Source organism: Hippocampus guttulatus, chromosome 1 (assembly GCF_054856545.1).
Source record: "Hippocampus guttulatus isolate MCC_2025c chromosome 1, RoL_Hgut_1.0, whole genome shotgun sequence".
Classification (NCBI taxonomy): Eukaryota; Metazoa; Chordata; class Actinopteri; order Syngnathiformes; family Syngnathidae; genus Hippocampus; species Hippocampus guttulatus.
The window spans coordinates 13,258,031-13,278,097 of NC_141261.1; the positions used below are offsets into that span (position 1 = coordinate 13,258,031).

The 20,067-nt window shown below is 42.8% G+C and overlaps 2 protein-coding genes across 3 annotated transcripts; both read left to right on the top strand.

Moving 5' to 3' along the window:
• Nucleotides 1-263: 263 nt before the first annotated feature.
• On the top strand, nt 264-10,559 carry ddx4 (DEAD (Asp-Glu-Ala-Asp) box polypeptide 4). 2 transcript variants are annotated; one of them, XM_086110897.1, is made up of 20 exons: nt 264-284; nt 409-439; nt 2,707-2,748; nt 2,958-3,017; nt 3,094-3,132; nt 3,209-3,235; nt 3,696-3,737; nt 3,806-3,829; nt 3,909-3,944; nt 4,899-4,952; nt 5,025-5,167; nt 5,247-5,399; nt 6,480-6,634; nt 7,353-7,482; nt 8,166-8,332; nt 8,784-8,929; nt 9,016-9,115; nt 9,199-9,469; nt 9,968-10,072; nt 10,162-10,559. In XM_086110897.1, exons 1-20 carry the CDS (start codon nt 264-266, stop codon nt 10,231-10,233), a joined length of 1,818 nt encoding a protein of 605 aa, XP_085967023.1. In that variant the 3' UTR covers nt 10,234-10,559. The 2 variants fall into 2 exon arrangements, with proteins under 2 accessions (XP_085967023.1, XP_085967013.1); XM_086110887.1 differs by having other exon boundaries at nt 8,784-9,115.
• A 1,069-nt stretch (nt 10,560-11,628) lies between these two features.
• On the top strand, nt 11,629-19,698 carry LOC147210458 (ubiquitin-protein ligase E3A). The gene is made up of 11 exons (XM_086110878.1): nt 11,629-11,904; nt 12,424-12,468; nt 12,654-12,943; nt 14,254-15,506; nt 15,587-15,731; nt 16,338-16,543; nt 16,622-16,786; nt 16,860-17,015; nt 17,307-17,380; nt 17,559-17,702; nt 18,359-19,698. Exons 1-11 carry the CDS (start codon nt 11,828-11,830, stop codon nt 18,477-18,479), a joined length of 2,676 nt encoding a protein of 891 aa, XP_085967004.1. The 5' UTR covers nt 11,629-11,827; the 3' UTR covers nt 18,480-19,698.
• Nucleotides 19,699-20,067: the final 369 nt, after the last annotated feature.

Genomic DNA, 20,067 nt, shown 5'->3' on the forward strand with positions numbered 1-20,067 from the left:
GCAGAACACACTTTATAAAATATTAGGTAGCTCACGAGAAGGTCAATTCCACAAATATGAGTCGGAACTGAAGCTTCACAACTGCACCTACACTAAAATAAGTTTAATGTTCATATCAAAATTTAAGCTTGACAAATCCAGTACAATTACTTTAGGTAAATTTTGCCACGCATTCCAACCAATGACCTTGAGGTAGATTTTAGACCATTTTTGCCTCGGAAGTAAAATTTCTGTAATTTTGTATTCGTTTCAGGTGAATCAAAATGGATTCTTTCGATGAACAGGTGAGCTTGTCGTTCTCAACCTGTTGCAAGTTTTTTATTTTATTTTATTTTTTGCTAATCAGCACCGTCTTTGTGCGTATGTTCCTATTAACACGTAATTTGTCTTTACTGAATTTGTTTGCAGGAGTTTGGAATCAGCACGTCCCAGGATCACAGTATGTCAAATTAGAGTATTTTTTGTGTTAAAAATTTGCATTAGAATGATTATTTTGTTGTTGGTTTGATTGCTATTCATCACCGGTCTATAGTTTTTCTCTCCAGAAACTGATAAAATTACCTGCTACTCTGCTTTTCAAAGTTGCATATAACGCAGCTCCTGCCAGGCTTCTGTGAAGTGTACTCTATCACCCAAGCATGCTTGTGTTTCCAGCCAAATTTGTCTTAAGTTTTACCACTGAAAATTATAGTTTGTTAACATTTACTGGAGTCCCTGACTTTGTCCACAAAGAGGGTTTGACCACGCACAAAAAACAATATTGATTGGCAAACAAGTTTATGAGTTTATTTCAACATGTGTTCCAGTTCAAAAATGACCAGTCATTAAAAATGAATGCGTTGGTCTTTGGGGAAAAATAAATAAAAAATTGAACACAGCGGTATCCTCATTTGTCAGATGACACACACATCTATTCAAATTGCTTATTATACTTTTTGAGCTTTTGCTTACATTTCATTGTGTGGTAGCACCATGCCAGATCAATGTACCATAAGTAAAGGTCTTGAAACATTTGATTGTTACCGCGCTGAGGAAGAGCCACAATGCCAGGAAAACAATAGTGAGGATGGATTTGACCAGTGTCAGAAACTCATGACGCAGAACAAATTTCAGATCAAGACACAACTCGTAAGGAAAAATCCAATGCCAAAGAGGATGACGATGCTGAGATTGCGGTCACATTCAAATCAAAAAAGGGCTACCTATACTGGTCTTCAGAATCGAGGTGGGCTGTCACTTGTCACCAGGATGACCCCAGAAAATATGCCCTGTCCCGAACTGATGACATCAAATCTTGTTTTGAGCTGCTGTTGATGGCCCATGGTAACTACTGTGGTCAACTTGGACAGGTCACAAATTTACAAAGGCAGTTGCAAGTTGCTAACCCAGAAACCCATCAACACACGCACGGGCCTTTTGATATTCTGCTGATGTATACAAATCCAGAAACAAATCTACAGTTTATGGGATGTACACTGTTGGTGAGCTTTTCAGCATGCCACATCACTCCAAGAATTGCATGTCACGGGTGACTCACTTGAACAACCGAGATTCAAGATCAGGCTGCTGTCAACACCAAAGACCAGAGAAATATGGCACAAATCTGCTAAGCTAGTCAACATGTATGAAGACATCTAACTTGGGAGACTGTTAACACATCAAGTGCAGTTTTAGGACTATTTCCTTTGTACGCAATTAAAACGGCCACGGTCATTTTTGACAGGGAACACAACCGGTGTTATTTTTTTCTGTTTAAAAAAAAAGTAATAAAATGGTTTCCAAGCCAAATAGTACCCTCTAATAAACAGTATACATTGTCATCCGATTATGTATTATATTAAAAAATATACAGTATATACAAACACTTCTCAAGTGTATAAGTTGAGGTACACAAGCACAAAACAGTAATTCAGAAGTGGTGGTAATCACTAGAATGTAAGTTGATAAAATCTAACAAGTAGTGATAAGATGGATCAAATTCAGTTTTTCACGGTGACGCTTCGTGGAATAGTCATTTCTGAGCGGGAACATAAAATTATTGAACGTGAAATGAACGCATGAGGGTTAATTCCGGTGTTGAAGGATCACGTATCATTCTTCTATTAGCAATTAGCTTGGCTTCCCCTCTTCTGATTGTTTACTCCTGATTATCCCTCTTTGTGACAACGATACTTATCAAAAGTATCTTATGTGTGTGTTGTGTAGGCGACGATTACTGACTTGCGAGGGACTCCGCAACATGTTTAGCTGCTGTTAGCTAGCCACCCTAAGATCGTTGTTAACTACCTGGTGTGGTGTAAGTAGGACCCCCTACTTCCCGTGCCAAGATAATGTTAACGTTTGGACATCCAACCCAGTGAAAATCTTGGGAACAGTTACCACAGTTTAAAAAAAAATGATTGTGACATCCCTAGTTCTTATATTTTGCAAACCTGATCTGCTAGAGAAAAAAACAAGGGCAGATTATTTTATCAGTTTTTATTATTTTATCTATTTTATTAAATCGCTGAGAAATGTTTACTTTCATCGCTGATGAAAAAAAATGCAGTAAAAATTTATTGACCAGTGTCATCGGAAAAACTTTTTAAAATGTGGTTCTCTGTTTAACTTTTTTTTTTCTCGTAAAAATGCCATTTTTGAATCGCAAACGGCGATGTGAGACAGTTTATTCCGAGCCTTGCTACATTGACATTCTTTGCTTCTTAGGTCGTGGTAGAAGAGGAGGATTTAAGAGTTCCTTTTCATCAGGTTTGTATACTTAAAGGGACACCTGATTGAGTTGAACATTCTGTATGTAAAAATGATGTCGGCGCTCAAATTCATGCCCCCAAAAGTATCTGTAGCGATTGAAGGGCTTTTTTTTTTGTGTGTGTTGACTAAACCCACAGATTTGCCCGCCCCCTTTTGGAAATGATTTATTTGATGGTCACTGTTGTTCATTTTTACGTGTCCGTTAGAAATGGACAGCTCGGACGGTCATGGAGGAGAAAGAGGAGCTTTCAGAGGAAGAGGCAGAGGTGAGGTGTTTTCAGTTGGCAAAGATTTGTTCATTGAGAAACGTTGCAGAACTTGTCCTGATGTGTGCTCAACCAGGTCGAGGTTTTGGTGGAAACAGTCAGGCCCAATTCAACGGTGCGCTTAATTGATCACCGTCTCAATTTTTCCACAATGTGCTCCTGATTTAATGCAATTGTCCTGAATTTCCCAGGAGAAAATGATTCAACTCAGGAAAATGGTAAGTTGGTCATATGAGTATTGACAAAAACAGTCACTCATTTATTTTACTTTATTTTTTAGATACACTTGGTGTAGATGAATGCATGTACTTACTGTACTCTCTGTACATCTAATTAGTGTTAAACTTTTGTGTGTCTTGTTGGAAAATATTATTTGGCCTGTATTCCCCCCCCATTACGTATTGCTTTGCCAGTCCGGCATTTCATATTTAAATATTTAAATAATAGCCAGCCTTGCTAGAGCTTTAACATTTGCTCAAAATGTACTGGAAACAGCCTTTGGACAGTTTTTGTAGTCCTCCTTAAAGAGCAATTGATTTGAATGGCCATTCAAATTTGAATATGAATCTCTACGTTTTCTGTTACTTTCCAGAATGTAAGCAACTGCCATATTTTAGGCCATTTGTAATCTACTTGTCCCTGCCCTTTTTCTTTTTTTTTTTTTAATGTTCTGAACAGACTTTAGCGGCTGGAGGAGAAGCAGAGGAGGCCACAGCGAAGGTATTTTGTGAGTCAAGTTTAATTTGAATTGTTATTTTAACACCCCCCACTTTTTTTTTAAATTCAAGGTCGTGGCCATGGCTTTGGGGGAGGTAAATGACAATTCCGCTCTCGTGTATTATTTCTTTTTATTTATTTACTCATTTGTGTGCATGTCTCACATCTTTTTAGGATATCGTGGAAAGAATGAGGAATTCTTCACCCAAGGTTGTAAAGTTACAATACAATACAATACAATACAATACAATACATGCTGATTTATATAGCGCTTTCACAACAGCGGCAGCTGTAACAAAGCGCTTAACAAAACAGTTAACATAAAGTAAAATAATAAACACAACATATAACATAAAACACGGACAGTCGTGCAGTCCTAACCACTTTTCCGTCACACGCTTTGTTTGAAGCAGTTTGAGATGAAAGAGGACAGAATCAAAGTGTCCTTTAACAGTGGATCAGAGACGTCATGCTCAAAATGTGCACACGTCGGCTACAAGCTAAGTTTCAAAGTCAACAAGAAGCTGTAGCATCCATTGACGAAAAAAGAGATTGGTTCACTTCTCCTGTCCCATGGAAATCCATTTCAATTCCAAGCGGCGACTCTCGGTTCCAAATACGCATCGGCGCTCTGCGCCAACGCTCCTCTCTCCTCATCCTCAACTTCAGCAGCCATCCATCCAGCCGCACCAATGCCGACTGTCCCACAGCGCCGACATATCCACTGAACAAAACGGGGTTGTGAAAAATGCTGCCCATTACAGGCGCAAAAAACACAAGCGCCCCAGGTCTGTCCAGCACCGACAGTCAATGGCGCCGACATTCCTCCCAATCAAAATCTGTGCTGGTACAAGCGTGCTGCTGAGAAGGCGCAACCACCAAGCACAGATACTTCTCCTTTGACAAATGTCGTGGCCAAAAAACGCTGAAAACAGTCCATATCAGGTACACACGATGAAACAACAAACAACATGTGACAAAACAAAAGACAAAAACACCAAAAAAGAACAAAAATGCAAGGCTCTTGAAGAGCACTTGCCGAAGGCTGCCTACTCGGGCGCCATCTTGAAAAAAATTTTGATTTGAAAAAAAAAAGTTGATGTAGGTGTGATTCTTCAAGCCTGCCATTGGTGTGATGTTTGACTTTTTTTATTTTTTTGCCAGCCAATACACAAGATCCAAAGGAGTCAGACCCATCAAACCCGGATTCTAGCGTCCGTAAGTTGGAGGGGGTCATACATTAAGAAGTTATCAATAGTGTCATGGCGCTTGTAATGAATGTCTGCACAGGGCCAAAAGTCACATATGTTCCTCCGGCCCTTCCTGAAGATGAGGACTCTGTGTTTGCACATTACCAGCAAGGCATTAATTTTGATAAATACGATGACATCATCGTAGATGTGAGCGGAACAAATCCAGTGCCTGCCATATTGGTAAGCTTTTTTGAGTTTCTTAAGCAGACGATTTTAATCCATCGTACACCAGTGACGACATGACCATGTTTCCTTGCAGAGTTTTTCTGAGGCAGCCTTGTGTGAATCCCTGCGAAAAAATGTCACCAAGTCCGGTTATTCAAAGCCCACCCCGGTTCAGAAGCATGCCATTCCGATCATCTTTGCGGGTCGAGATCTCATGGCATGTGCTCAGACCGGATCTGGAAAAACGGTACAAAAATGCATCTACAAGGCTGCAAGGTCATTTGTGTATTTTGCCCCTCAAACGATGCCAATGTAACGCAAAACTGCGGCTGGGCCGGCCATCATATGACCAAATCCAGTGTTGCCAAATGTTACAGAATCATCGAAGGAACGCTAACTTATTATTATGCCTGTCACACATCGAAATTGATTCTAAATATTAAAAAAAAAAAAAAAGAAATCTGACTGGCCACTATTGGAAAGGGCGTCAGTCCTGAAAGGTGGTCTGAAAAGGCAGATTTTTTTTTTTTTTTGGTGTGTGTGTACCTGATTTAAAGTTTAAACAATCGCGCCTACTTTGATAAATAGATGAAGGAATTCCGTCTTAAAAAGTAACGTTATTTTTCCATCGATCTGCGTGCGTCGCACTGCTCTAACGCGGCTCTTCAATGCACCGATTGGAGCACGTACGCAGTGTGACGACAAATCTTCAGTCCGTCTCCATGTCTTGTGAGTTGACTACTTTGTCCTGTTAGAAAATATGTTTGAGTTGCCTGACAATTTAAATTATAGTATTATATTTACCACAAAAGATTTTAATATTCCCACTTCCCACTTGGGCTGTGTGATATGGACACAATATGGTATCCCGATTTTTTTGCCAGATATCATGATTAAGATACAATAACGATGCTGCTGTGTTCTGTGAAACCTAGGCTTTTTTTAAAGGAATAATAGAACAATCTAAATATGAATCCAAAAGAATGTGACAAGTGCAGTCTTTTTTCAGAACTCTCTGACCATCAACATTAACAATAGTCTGTTGAGTATATAAAAAAGGAAGGAAACCAATTGGTATCTCATCATAAAGTGTGAGCAATTAAGGAAATATATCCGACATTCAACCGTCCTGTTATAGTGTCATTTTTGTTTCAAAAAAACAACCTCACTTCAGGTCCCTAGGATTATTCTGCTCCTTAAAATGACAAATTTGCTCATTAAAAGAATTACTTGATTAGCAAAATTGCGCCGCCCGACTTGTGGTCATAGTCTTTGTATTCCTTTTCAGTGTAACGTTGCGTAACCCGTTTGTTTTTGTGTTTCCTAGGCTGCATTCCTACTTCCAATTCTGCAGCAGCTAATGGCCGGTGGCGTGGCTGCCAGCAGCTTTGTTGAGTTGCAGGAACCCGAGGCAATCATTGTCGCCCCAACTCGGGAGCTCATCAACCAGATTTTCCTGGAGGCCAGGAAGTTTGCCTATGGGTATGGTCACCTTTCACTCTCAACCTGTGCAATCTGTTGCCTGAACTTTGTTCCCTTGGTCTCTGATTTCACAAATCAGAAAAATGGGTGAGTGGGGGTGAGTCCAGGTTTTCCGTCAATAGCCTGACAGCAGTCAGCAGGAACGAGCGGCGGTACCTCTCCTTCTTGCAGCGCGTGTGTATCAGTCTCTGGCTGAAGGAGCTTTCCAGTGCTATCAGGGTGGCCTAGAGGGGGTGGGTGGGAGGGAGGGTCTCTCCATCATAGCTGTTAGCTTAGCTAGCATCCTCCTGTTGCTCACCTCCTCCAAAGTGTCCAGGGAGCAGCCCAGGACAGAGCTGGCCCTCCTGACGAGTCGGTTCAGTCTCTCTCTGTCCCGGGCTGAGATGCTGCCTGACCAGCAGACTATGCCATAATGAATGGCTGAGGCCACCACAGAGTCATAGAAGGTTTTAAGGAGTGACCCTTGAACTCCAAAAGACCTCTGTTTTCTGAGCAGGAAGAGCCACCTCTGCCCCTTCATGATCTTTTTTTTTTTTTTTTTTTTTTTTTTCCAGATTTGTAAAATATTGAAATCCAGTGCTTTATTCAATCCATCAGTGGGATTAACATGTGTCAAAATCACACTATTGGCTAAATCAGAAATGATCATTCCAGACTCCTTTGTCAAAGCTGAAACAAATTGACTGAAATTCTACTTCGCAATCTCTCCTTGTTGCAGAACGTGTGTGCGTCCGGTGGTGGTGTATGGTGGAGTGAACACTGGATTTCAGCTCAGAGAAATTTCTAAAGGATGCAACATAGTGTGTGGAACGCCGGGGAGATTATTGGATGTAATTCAACGTGGACGGGTAAACTGATCAAATGCACTCACAGCTTCTGCTTTCTAAGCTTAAATTGGTGTTTGACCGCAAAGAAGCGCATTGCGTGTTCCTCAGCTAAATTTTGGCAGTCCTAGTTTAGATTGGGACCAAATTGTAAAACCTGCATCCTAAATGTGCTTGCCTCTGCATCCTCACCTTCATTCAAAATCGGACTACAGTTTGGTACCTTCTACAAGCCATTTTAGAAAATGTAATACCTCACAACACAGAACCAAAATTCCTAAACAGAATGACTACATCCAGCCACTTTCTTTTATCTGACGTGACTTGTAACTTACAGGGAGTTCTTGGTTGACGGCTGAGTTCTGATCCTCCAATGATGTAACAGTAATGTGTCGATCACGAACCTACGCTGATTAAGTATTTAAGTCATCATTCCAGCAACATTTGTATGGAAAAATACTTCTAAGCCATATACATGAAATACTCAAATGAAAAATTGTAAATATCAGTGTGTGCCGCCTTGTGTGCGCTTAGCATACTGTATGTCGGTATGCGACCATTGTGAACTGACAGCCCCCTGTTCATGCAAACTCACCTACTAATCACATCACAATACAGTTAAGTTGCGCTGGGGGGGAGAGTCTGTGGGCCTTTAGATATGACTTGTGTATGTCTATATGAGCAAAACTTTGAATCCTGGGTTTCAGATCGGGCTGACCAAGCTGCGCTATCTGGTTCTTGATGAGGCTGACAGGATGTTGGATATGGGCTTTGAGCCTGACATGCGCCGCCTGGTTACTTCGCCCGGGATGCCACCCAAACAGAATCGCCAGACTCTGCTGTTTAGCGCCACCTACCCTCAAGACATCCAGAAGTCTGTATCCCGACATGATAGTAGTGTCCAGCTGGTTTAAATCGCGGCCCACAAACTGGTGGCGGTCACCCTCAGGGCTGATTTGTAATGCCAAGCCATTTATATGTTTAACGGGAAATTTGCGTTATGCCAAAAATGCTGCATTCTTACATCGTGCGCAGAGTCCACGTTTCCAAGTTTGAGACATAACACATATTCACATCTTTTGTTTATCTCCCTTTTAGCCGGATACCTGTGAAATAGGTTTCCAGTTAAAAAAAGGGGGGGGGGTGTCTTAAGTAGGTCTTAAAAAGTCCAAAATATTAATCATATCACTTTGTTGTCCCTGTATTTGATTATCATATTTGACTAATTGTGAACATGAAAATATTGCAAACATTTTGGGGATATGACACCGGATTTCACCATCGCCGTTTGAGAAGTTAACTATTTTCATTTTGTGTATTTAAAGGTTGGCCGCCGATTTCCTCAAGACGGACTATTTGTTTCTGGCTGTTGGCATAGTAGGCGGGGCTTGTAGCGATGTTGAACAGACATTTGTCCAAGTCACCAAGTTCTCAAAGAGAGAGCTGCTTCTTGACTTTCTTAAGACCACCGGTAAAAAAAAAAATCAATCAATCAATCAAATAAATTCTTTCTGCTCAGTCAGTGTACTTGATGGTAACGCCTGCTGGCACTTGCAGGAAATGAGCGCACAATGGTGTTTGTGGAGACAAAGAGACAAGCTGATTTCATTGCCACTTTCCTGTGCCAAGAGGAACTTCCCACGACCAGTATTCACGGGCAAGTGTTGCTTCCTTCGATATCAGGTCTGCTCACTTTCAGCGCACCTTGTAACGTGTTGTGAATGGATGTTCACGTCGCAGGGATCGCGAACAGCGTGAACGAGAGCAGGCCTTGGCCGACTTTAAGACCGGCAAATGCCCCATCCTCGTCGCGACGTCGGTCGCTGCCCGCGGCCTGGACATTCCAGAAGTGCAGCACGTGGTCAACTTTGACCTCCCCAAGAATATTGATGAATATGTCCACCGCATCGGCAGAACCGGCCGCTGCGGTAATATTGGCAGAGCGGTGTCTTTCTACGATCCAGAGGGGGACAGTCAGCTGGCTGCTTCTTTGGTCACAATCCTGTCCAAGGTTCGGAACATCACGTAACAATATGGGCTCTGTGTTGGCCATTTGTGTTTCTTTTTTATTTCATGTATTTATTTTTCTTTGCATTAACGATAATGTCATGAAATGTCACAAGTTGCGATTTTTTTATGACTTTGTTTTTGCTTTTTTCTTTTAATTGTATCATGTGGCTTCATCGTGAACACCTGGCCAGTTGAAACCCATGAAAGCTACATTTAAAAATATTTTTTAAGTACCGGTAACTGGATTGAGTCTTGCAGTTTCGGTAAAATTGATTTCTTCCTCCTCAATACTGATAGTATTTTATAAGGGGGCACGATGGTCGGCTGGTTAGCACATCTGCCTTACAGTGCAGAGGTTGTGGATTTACACGCACACACGCACATTGTCATGGCAGTGATTTGTTAATAGGCACAAAGTTGCGGGGGTAACTAGTAGAAGGCTACTCTCAGTGTTGATTTGATCGGGCTTTTGTGTGTGTGCTTGTGTTATTGTTGACAGGCCCAACAAGAAGTGCCATCATGGCTGGAGGAGTCTGCATTCAGTGGAGGAGCCACTAGCTTTAGCCAGGCCAACAAGAGCTTTGCCTCCTCCGACTCCAGGAAGGTACTTTGTTTTTTGTTTCCCCCTCCCACCGTACACAATCCCCACCCCAATTTTAAGTGTCTTCATCCTTTCTCTTTCCTTTTCTTCAGTCTCAACAGGCAGGATGTGAGTGGAGACAGCCCGTTCCTCAGGTTGCAGTTGCTGACGATGTTTGGGAGTAGAGGTCAAGGCAAATCCACCAAGCACTGACTTTTGTTATTTGAACGGTTCACTTATGCTGCGAGTTCTTTTATCGCCACATTTTAGTTTGGAGCGAGGACCAAACGGTTGTCCCAAATCAAGTCTAAAAGTGCATGTTTAAGATGCTAATTTGGAGAAACATTTGTGTAGTGTGTTTTCCTTGTGTACATTTTTTTTGGGGGGGGGGCTGTTACTCTCCATTTAAACTGAAAGTATGACAATATGTGGAGGGAAGAGGAGTAAGTGTCATTCAAGATCTGTTTTGTTTATCTACTTGGATGACCAATAAATATTTGTTCAACGCAAAGACCGCTGTTTCGATGTATCATTGCTGATAAATCACTCCTTTAGAGCTTTGAGAACATTTTTGAGATTAAACCAAAGGCAGTGTAACGTGATGGAGCTGTATTCAAATCATCTGAGTGTAAAACATTTGTGTAGCGGATGAGATTTGTGTGTGTTTGTGTGATTTATGCCTGGCCTTTCTTTACATGGGCTGCCTTTGTAAGAACGGAATGCATAATACATTATGATTATTGTTATTAGCAGTATCAGCGATTAAGGTCACAAGCAGAGGGGTGTGAAAATGTGCATATAATTGATGTCCATTGAAATGCTGTGGGGGGGGGGGGGTCAGATATATTTTTTAAACCTAGACAATGATTCAAAAATCGCTGACAAACACTCACTACACGTTTTCTACGGAAAACCGGGGTAAAAAATACAAAACAAAAAAAAAGAAATATGCGAATCCGCAGATGCGGAACCGCGAGGATGCGGGGGCCGATTGTGTCAACATTTATAATAATAATAATAATACATTTTATTTATAAGCGCCTTTCAAGACACCCAAGGACACTTTACAATAACAAAAAACACAAAACAATACGGGTTGAACAGCGGCAGCCAAATTGTGAATATGCCATTTAGCCGACTAGAATAAGATCAGTAATATAATTTTTATACACAGATAAATAGTCGTTAAAGCCAAGCATCATATTTTCAAAACAAAAGGAAACATGTGGTTCAACAAAAAAACTCCAAATACAATTATAACACTCCCCCCAAAATATATCAGAGAACGGAGAATGCCGAAACAAATGTCCCTCGGGGTTACCTCACAAAAAGAGTAATCAATGTCAATGTCTTTTATGAAACGTTGTAAAAAAATAAATAAATACATTTGTGAGTGTGAATTGTTGTTTGTCTGGTGTGCCCTGCGAAGGCGGTTCGGATAAGGGATGGATTTTTAAAAATAAATAAATACATAAATGAAAAAACGACAACCTTCGAAGTGGGTGCCCCACTTCCAGGTTGACACCGGAACATTTTGAACATTTTCCTCCAGGTTTTGTCGCCGGTGCATTGTGGGTCGTAGTCCGACAGTGAAGCCGAGCCAAATATGGCTGCTAACCTCAGGCAGCGGAAAGAGCCTTCAGATGCAAGCTTATGAATGAAGTTTTTAAGTATAAATCCCTCTCGCCAGTCCCAACGGTCGCTGCGCCCCACCCGTGGATGACTTAACACTTTCGCTCGCCGCAAAAGAGTTACGAACAAGTGAGGTTACAGTCTCGTATGAATTCCGACGAGAAGGAGGACTGTGAGTGTGCGCCACCACAGGCCGACATTAGCCCAGAAGGAGGAGTTGACAGGTGGGTACGCGACGAGGAAAGAGCCGGGGATGCTGGGAGCGCTACTTGGCTCTCTTCTCGGCTGCTCGTGTGATGTTTTGCGCCCCTTTCCACAATACTGTCCAACATAATACCCTTGTAAAAACGTTCAGTTACTGTTTTAATAAGATAACTGTTTAAAATAACGAATTCTTTTTAAGTGGGTACAGTCTTTGCTGTATTAGCTTGCTACATTAGCTTGCTTTGGCACTTCAATTTCATTTCCCTTTCTGTGTCCCACTGACCGTATAGCAAAATATCCGTTTTTCCTGTTCGGTGTCTTATTAATAAAGGGTGAAATGTCATTGTGAACCCGTATTCATAACTCTATTTATTTGCCTCATGTTAACGTTGGCTGGCCGGCGCTATGCATCTTCTCAACTGGGACTCTGGTGCTTATTAACTACAACGCTCTGATCGTCTCGTACCTTTATTTCAAATCTACCGGGCGCTCACTCACATGCAGTATTTATAATATGTTTTTTGTGCTTGTTCCATAAGACAATACGACGAGCCTGAAGCAGAAAACGCAGAAGCAAGCCGAATGTAAGTGTTTTTCCAAACACTAAATTTCTGCATACGTTTAAGAGTTGGAGCAAAACCTTACAAACTGTCCTGAGTCCACACAACCGTATTGCGTGGCATCAGGGCAATTGCATACAACATGATGTAATGCCTTGTCTCTTGTGCCTGTTTTTAATTTCTTGCTCTTTTTGTCATTGCACACGCAGGAAGCGAGCAGCTGCCAAACATCTAATAGAGCGCTATTACCACCAGTTAACCGAGGGCTGTGGGAATGAATCGTGCTCCAACTCATGGTGTGCCTCGTCTTCCGGCTTCCGCCGCATGGACAACAATGCGGCAGCTGTCAAAGCCCTCGAGCTCTACAAGGTCAATGCGAAACTCTGCGACCCCCACCCCTCAAAGAAAGGTACATCTTCGGTCTACCTGGAGAACTCGCCGTGTACCAATACCAAGATGAACCATAAGGATGTCCACTCTGTACGGGACAATTTCAAAGGTTAGTTAAAAATCGAATCGAAGTTCAGAATTACATCTGCGACTGGCTTTCTTTCCACTTTGCATGTCTTTAACAACGACCCAAATGATTTGAAAAGTGGTCTTTTCTGGCCAAGGAAGGACCCTTTACATTTTGGTGCACCCATAGCATTTTTTATTACAGAGCATTTACAGCGGTGCCCTGAGATACGTGGGTCTCGACTCTGCGTATTTTTTCGAGATACAAGCAGTTGTTCGGCTGATTGTTTTTGCTTTGAAGACAAGCATAGACTTGAGATGCAAGCGCTGTATGGTGAACTCAACTCACTTCAAAGGAAGTACCACTTTGGCAAATAAGTACTTGACAATTCTTCAAAAAAAGAGACTTCAAGTTGTGTATTGATACTCCCACTATACTTCAAAGACAGTAGATATTCCTTATTTTGTATTGAGAACCATCCTGAAGAGTGGAACCTTGGCTTAAGGGTGCCCCAATGTCTCGAGCTGTCGCTTGCTCCATTTTTTTCTTGTTTTTTGCCATGTATTACGATCTAAAAAAAAACCTAAGTGAGAAAACCTCAGATACGCTATTGCTCGATGAATGGAGGAAAAAGCCATTAAAGCCAACAGGGCTTTATAAAGTGTATTTCTTTACGTTCTCTTCTGTTTTAAAGCAATACAGTGCTATTTCCAGTTATCCATATACACAAGTCACGCTCGTGTACCACGACACCATCAGAGACATTTCTTTGACATCTTCCATCTTTATTAAAAACAAATGCTCTCAAGCGGTTCAAAAAAAAAAATTTGGGGCTAATTCATCCCACAATTTTCTGCAATTAATCGCAATTTCTCACATTTTTCTATGTCTGCTTTTGCGCTTTAAGCCTGTAACAAATATTTACTTGAGCAAAATGTTGGAAATAACGTAAAATCATCTAATAGAAAGTATTTTGAGATTCAAAGACTGTCATGATAGCTTTATTTAATCCTTAAATACAGTTTTTCTCCTGTAAATTACAACTGTTTAACTCAACAATCAAAGCGGACTCTGCTTTGCAGGCATCTTATATTCTGCTCACAGAAGCAAAGAAACTGGTAAAACTGGGTACATTTTTCTTCATGCTTCAAATAAATCCAATGAATTGTTTTTGTCACGTGCAGTTGCACATTATGGGACATTACAGGGAACCAGGACTGGAGGTCATGCGTTACATCAAGAATAATTCGCCCCTCTCTGGCATTGAAATTCTGCCTTGGCCCTTGTCTGCACATTGGCTATTCATTGCCGTTTTAGTTTTGGATTTAATCTTGTCACGCTTCCTTCGGCAGATGTGAATTACCTGACAGAGGAGAAAGTGTACGAGATCTTGGATATCTGCGGTGAGAACGAGGATTACTCCCCTCTCATCAGAGTAATCGGCCGAGTGTTCTCTAGCTCCGAGGTCCTGGTGCAGAGCTTCAGACGGTCGAGTCCTCACACCAAGGAGGAGCTCAAGTCCCTTCAGGAAAAGGACGAGGACAAAGATGAGGACGAAAAGGAGGCCGCGGCCTGCTCGACCACAGCCATGGAAGAGGACTCCTCCAGCTCTCCTTCGTCATCGCGGCTCGGAGAGGGGTCATCCGGGGAGAACGCTGTCCAAAAGCTGGGCCCCGACGAGGTGACGGTAGACATTGACGCGGTGCGCCGGGTATACGAGCGCCTGCTGTCCAACGAGAAGATAGAAGCTGCTTTCTTGAATGCACTGGTCTACCTCTCACCCAACGTAGAGTGTGACTTAACGTACCATAATGTTTATTCCCGCGACCCCAATTACCTGAACCTGTTTGTTATCGTGATGGAGAACAGCAACCTCCACAGCCCAGAGTACTTAGAAATCGCCCTGCCGCAGTTCTGCAAGGCCATGAGCAAGCTCCCGCTCGCCGCTCAGGCCAAACTCTCGCGACTGTGGGCGCACTACAGCACGGAGCACATTCGGCGCATGGTGGAGACCTTCCAGCAGCTCATCACCTACAAGGTGATCAGCAACGAGTTCAACAACCGCAACCTGGTGAACGACGACGACTCGGTGGTGGCGGCCACCAAGTGCTTGAAGATCGTCTACTATGCAAACGTGCTGGGCGGCGACCTTGATACGGAGCACAACGAGGACGAGGACGAGGAGCCCATCCCGGAGTCCAGCGAGCTCACCCTGCAGGAGCTGCTGGGCGAGGAGCGGCGGAACAAGAAGGGTCCCCGCGTGGACCCGCTCGAGACGGAGTTGGGCATCCGCACCAACGACTGTCGGCGGCCGCTCATCCCCTTCGAGGAGTTCGTCAACGAGCCTCTGAACGAGGTGCTGGAGATGGACAAGGACTACACTTTCTTTAAGGTTGAAACTGAAAACAAGTTCTCCTTCATGACGTGCCCCTTCATCCTTAATGCTGTCACCAAGAATCTGGGCCTGTACTACGACAACCGCATCCGCATGTACAGCGAACGGCGTATTACGGTGCTGTACAGTTTAGTGCAGGGCCAGCAGCTTAATCCGTACCTGAGGCTGAAGGTCCGCCGGGACCACATCATTGACGACGCTCTGGTCAGGGTACGTGGCGGCTCAGTGACCCGCGCTCTCAAAGATGAGACCGCATTGATAACCGAAGAATTCATTGTACTTCTGAACAGCTGGAAATGATCGCAATGGAGAATCCTGCAGACTTGAAGAAGCAGTTGTATGTGGAGTTCGAAGGGGAGCAAGGTGTCGATGAAGGAGGTGTTTCCAAAGAGTTCTTTCAGCTGGTGGTTGAGGAGATCTTCAACCCGGATATTGGTAAGACATCACAGCCTTACTGAAACGTCCCTCAAACCCAAGCAGGACAGTTCATTGCAGGGAGTCGCGGTAAAATTTGGAACGGGAATTTATGTCGGGTGGGCTTAAAATAAAGTTAACTGTAATGTAGGCATATCGTAATACAGGGTGTTCCAAAACTCTTGGGCACATTTTGACATTGAATATCTCGGAAACTACTAAGGATATAAAAACACATTTGGTAAATTCAGAAAGCTTGTAATCTCAGTTAGTTCAATGGGAGCACCATTTCACCATTTCACATGGAACACCCTGTATATTACCGGTAATGAAAGCAAAATAATGTTAACAATAAAGAAAGCATTTGTTTTTCTTCCAGATTTCCCAAAACCAGTAATCGTAGTTGAGAAATACCTTGGAAGTCGAGGAACTCGCATATTTTCCCTTGATTTGAGATATTTAATCTTTGTTGGAGTTGAGTTTTTGCAGTGTTGAAAATGAGATCTGTGTACAAGTCTTGAGGGGTTTCATTGCTTTTACTCTGAGAATCAAAGTGAACAGAACTGCGCTGCAGAGTGGAAACAAGGCTTGGATATTAATGCAGCAAGTGTTGTTTTCCTCTGGCAGGCATGTTCACGTATGATGAACTCACCAAACTCTTTTGGTTCAACCCTTCGTCATTTGAAAACGAGGGCCAGTACACGCTGATCGGCATCGTTCTCGGCCTCGCCATCTACAACAACTGCATCCTGGATGTTCACTTTCCAATGGTGGTCTACAGGAAGCTGATGGGCAAGAAAGGAACCTTCAGGGACCTTGCCGATGCCAACCCCGTAAGTGTCCAGTTGTCTGTGATGGAAAGTGACTGCTATTATTCACCGCGCGGGCTTTTTGCGACTTGCGCTTGACAGATTCTGCACCAGAGCCTGAAGGAGCTGCTGGAGTATGTGGGCAGCGTGGAGGAGGACATGATGATCACGTTCCAGATTTCTCAGACCGACCTCTTCGGGAACCCGCTCATGTATGATTTGAGGGAAAACGGGGATAAAATTCCAGTGACGAATGAAAACCGAAAGGTGAGCCACACCCACCATCCCGTTAGCGCCGGAACCATGAGACACAACTCTTTTCCTCGGTGAATGTGTGCAGGAGTTTGTCGCTCAGTATGCAGAGTACATGCTGAACAAAAGTGTGGAGAAGCAGTTCAAAGCGTTCAGGAGAGGTTTCCACATGGTCACCAACGAGTCGCCACTCAAGTACCTCTTCAGGCCCGAAGAAATTGAGCTACTGATATGCGGGAGCAGGGTGAGATGACGTATCGTGTACATAATTGAGATCCGGTAGCCCTTAGCATTAAATAGGCACGCGTGACGAAAAAAAGTTCTACATTTACAATACAATACATGCAGATTTATATAGCGCTTTCACAACAGCGACAGCTGTAACAAAGCGCTTCACAAAACAGTTAACATAAAGTAAAATAATAAACACAACACATTTGAGTAAATTAGTGAAGGTGCGTCTTTTGAGGTGGCCAGTCAGTGCATCGTAATGAGCGGCCGGTCAGCTTATGTTCCTCTTTTGTTTATTGTCCAGAATTTAGACTTCATGGCACTAGAAGACACAACGGAATATGATGGAGGCTACAACCGAGATTCTCGAATCATCAAGTAAGCTAAATCCACCTCGTAAGCCGGGTCCACGCATACTGATTTGTATTTTTTTAAATATATTCTCGTATTTTCATAATGTAAAAATGTGTGGCTTCCTTCTGTTGTATCGAGATGAGCAACGCAGCAATATTTTTTGCTCTTTTTTTATTTTTTTGGGTGCTGTCTGGGTGTTTAGGGAGTTCTGGGAGACATTGCACTCTTTCGGCGAGGAACAGAAGCGCCTCTTTCTTCAGTTCACCACGGGGACGGACAGGGCACCTGTGGGCGGGCTCGGCAAACTGAAGATGATTATTGCCAAGAATGGGCCAGACACAGATCGGTGAGCGTGAGCGCCACATTCCCGCTACTATTGAAAGCCGTTCATGTACCGGTACGCTATTTGCCCTCACTAATAATGTAGTGTTACACATTTCTGGGAATTTTTAGAGTTCCAGATTTTTTACTTTCTGTTGAGAACCGCTCGAGTGGAATGGAAAAAAAAAAAACGTTGCTGATTAAGGCACGGTAAGGCCGTACATATAGGCGACTACAGCTACCATAACTTTGAATATAAACTGCATTATTTTAAAAAAACGAATCATACAAAATTGATGAGGGGAAAGAAACAAGAATTCATCACATAGTACAAACGCTTACCTTAGGCAGAGGCTTTGTTCATCAGGCCGTCACTTGGGCTCTAAATATTAATTTAACTATGGTTTTAAACCAGGGCCAGTGCTGGTTCTGCCAGGGTTACCACAAACATCAATTATCACGGGGAATAGGGGCCAGCGCGCAAATAGCAAAAAATCCGCATCTAATCGATGCTCGTTGAAATGGAAGTTCTGAGACTGTGCTGAGTCATAGTCTCATCGGTGAGAACAAAGAGCCGAGCCGGACATCAAGGAATTCGAATAAATGCACAAATGACCCGCCGTACGCTTATGATACATCTGCAATTCGCTCCTGATGATATCATACGTTTCCCCTCAACAGGCTACCAACATCTCACACTTGCTTTAATGTGCTACTGCTGCCCGAGTACAGCAGCAAAGAGAAGCTGAGGGAGCGACTGCTGAAAGCCATCACCTATGCCAAAGGGTTTGGCATGCTCTGAGCCCCACCACCCACCCCACACCGGCACAATACCACTCTTACACCACCTGCTCCAAACACTCTGCAAATAGACTTCTCGACCCATCTCGCGCCGCCCTTTTTAAAAAAATAAATACATGAAATAAAATTCTGAGGCAATGTAAGCGGCAGCAGGAGGAAATAAGTCCTTCACTGTGCCTGCATTATCAAAACATTGTAGTCTTTCAATGTAAGCACAGAGATCGCCTGATCAAAGTACCCACATCCTCTTGACATGGGCGTGCTGCTGCCTCCCCGCTTACCTTATGTACAGAGAGGATGATTTTCTATTTATTTTATGTTTAACTTGGGTTCCCGCCCATCCGACAGTGAAACAAAGGTTATTAACCTCTGAAGATGGGACAAACAAGTTGCTATCCTCCAGGATTATTGAACAAAAAAAGTGACCAGTAGAACATTGTAGAAAGTTTAAAAAAAAAAAGTAGCCTTTCCTGGATTGTGAATATCCCCATTGCGGGACTAATAAAGGCTTATCCCATTCTTATTCTTGCCTTTCTTAAAAATAAACAAAACTCAGCATTGCACTCTCAAAATCCCTCCAACCCCCACGCATCTCAGTTGTTGTTTTGTGGGGATGGGGCGCAGATCAGACTGAGGTCTTGTCAGAGCTGTGTAAGTGCACTTAGACTTTTTTTCAAGAATGTTTGTTTTTGGAGGGAGGGAGCTGGAGGTCACCACGATTGTCTGAAGAATTTTGTAGTGACCATGTCTTCCTGTGTTGACAATACTAATTAAATAAAATGTAAAAAAACAAAACAGTATTTATATATCAGCACTCTTGGGACGATGACGTCGGACTGCCGTATATAACATAGTGGGTAATTGGCTGAAATCCATAAGGCACTTTATTTTGTCCATTTCTGCCATAACTATATTTTGTGCACAAATGTTTCAGGAAATCTGGCCGTGTCACACAACCGGAAGTGAAAATGAGCTGCTTTGCTCTTATGACCGCTTTCACTCCTGTGCCAGTGACAACCTGAATTGCCAACATTATTTTAGTTTGTTTCTATTGAGCAGTCAGTTTTCCACACCACATTCATCCAACCAAGGGGCCTTACCCAAATAGTTATTGGAAAGCATAGCCAATGTATCGACACAATGAAGTACGATTCAACTGGAAGGACTCTGCCCCAACCATTGCCTGATTGATAAATGAATTAAAATGGTGTGGCCCAATATTTTTGCCTTGTCAGTGTGTGTATATACAGTTTACAATGGATAGCCTACACACCCCTTGCGAGGTGCTGTAAAAAATAAAAATAAATAAAAAAACAGACCAATTTGGAATGTGGCTGTGCTCAGAATGAAACCAATCACATTCAAACATTAAATGGGGTTCAGCACACACTTGCCACCATTTAAAATGCCACCGATTAACTCCAAATAAAGTCAGCAGTTTGACTCGCCTTTTCCTGACATTTTTGTAGTCGCATCTTACAGCGCAGCTTCTCACTCTACCCTTTTTCACACTGCAATTTAACAGGGCGCAGCACGCTGTCAATTTCGTTCATTGTGTATGTGGTGAGCAGTGGGGACCGCAGAGTGGA

Excerpts from the sequence above, each read along its gene's own strand:
- ddx4 (XM_086110887.1), top strand. The coding sequence starts at position 264 with ATGGATTCTTTCGATGAACAG. Across the intron at positions 7,483-8,165 it reads ATGTAATTCAACGTGGACGG|ATCGGGCTGACCAAGCTGCG; the intron begins GTAAACTGATCA and ends CCTGGGTTTCAG. Across the intron at positions 8,333-8,783 it reads TACCCTCAAGACATCCAGAA|GTTGGCCGCCGATTTCCTCA; the intron begins GTCTGTATCCCG and ends GTGTATTTAAAG.
- LOC147210458 (XM_086110878.1), top strand. The coding sequence starts at position 11,828 with ATGAATTCCGACGAGAAGGAGGACTGTGAGTGTGCGCCACCACAGGCC. Across the intron at positions 15,507-15,586 it reads TTGACGACGCTCTGGTCAGG|CTGGAAATGATCGCAATGGA; the intron begins GTACGTGGCGGC and ends ACTTCTGAACAG. Across the intron at positions 15,732-16,337 it reads GATCTTCAACCCGGATATTG|GCATGTTCACGTATGATGAA; the intron begins GTAAGACATCAC and ends TTCCTCTGGCAG.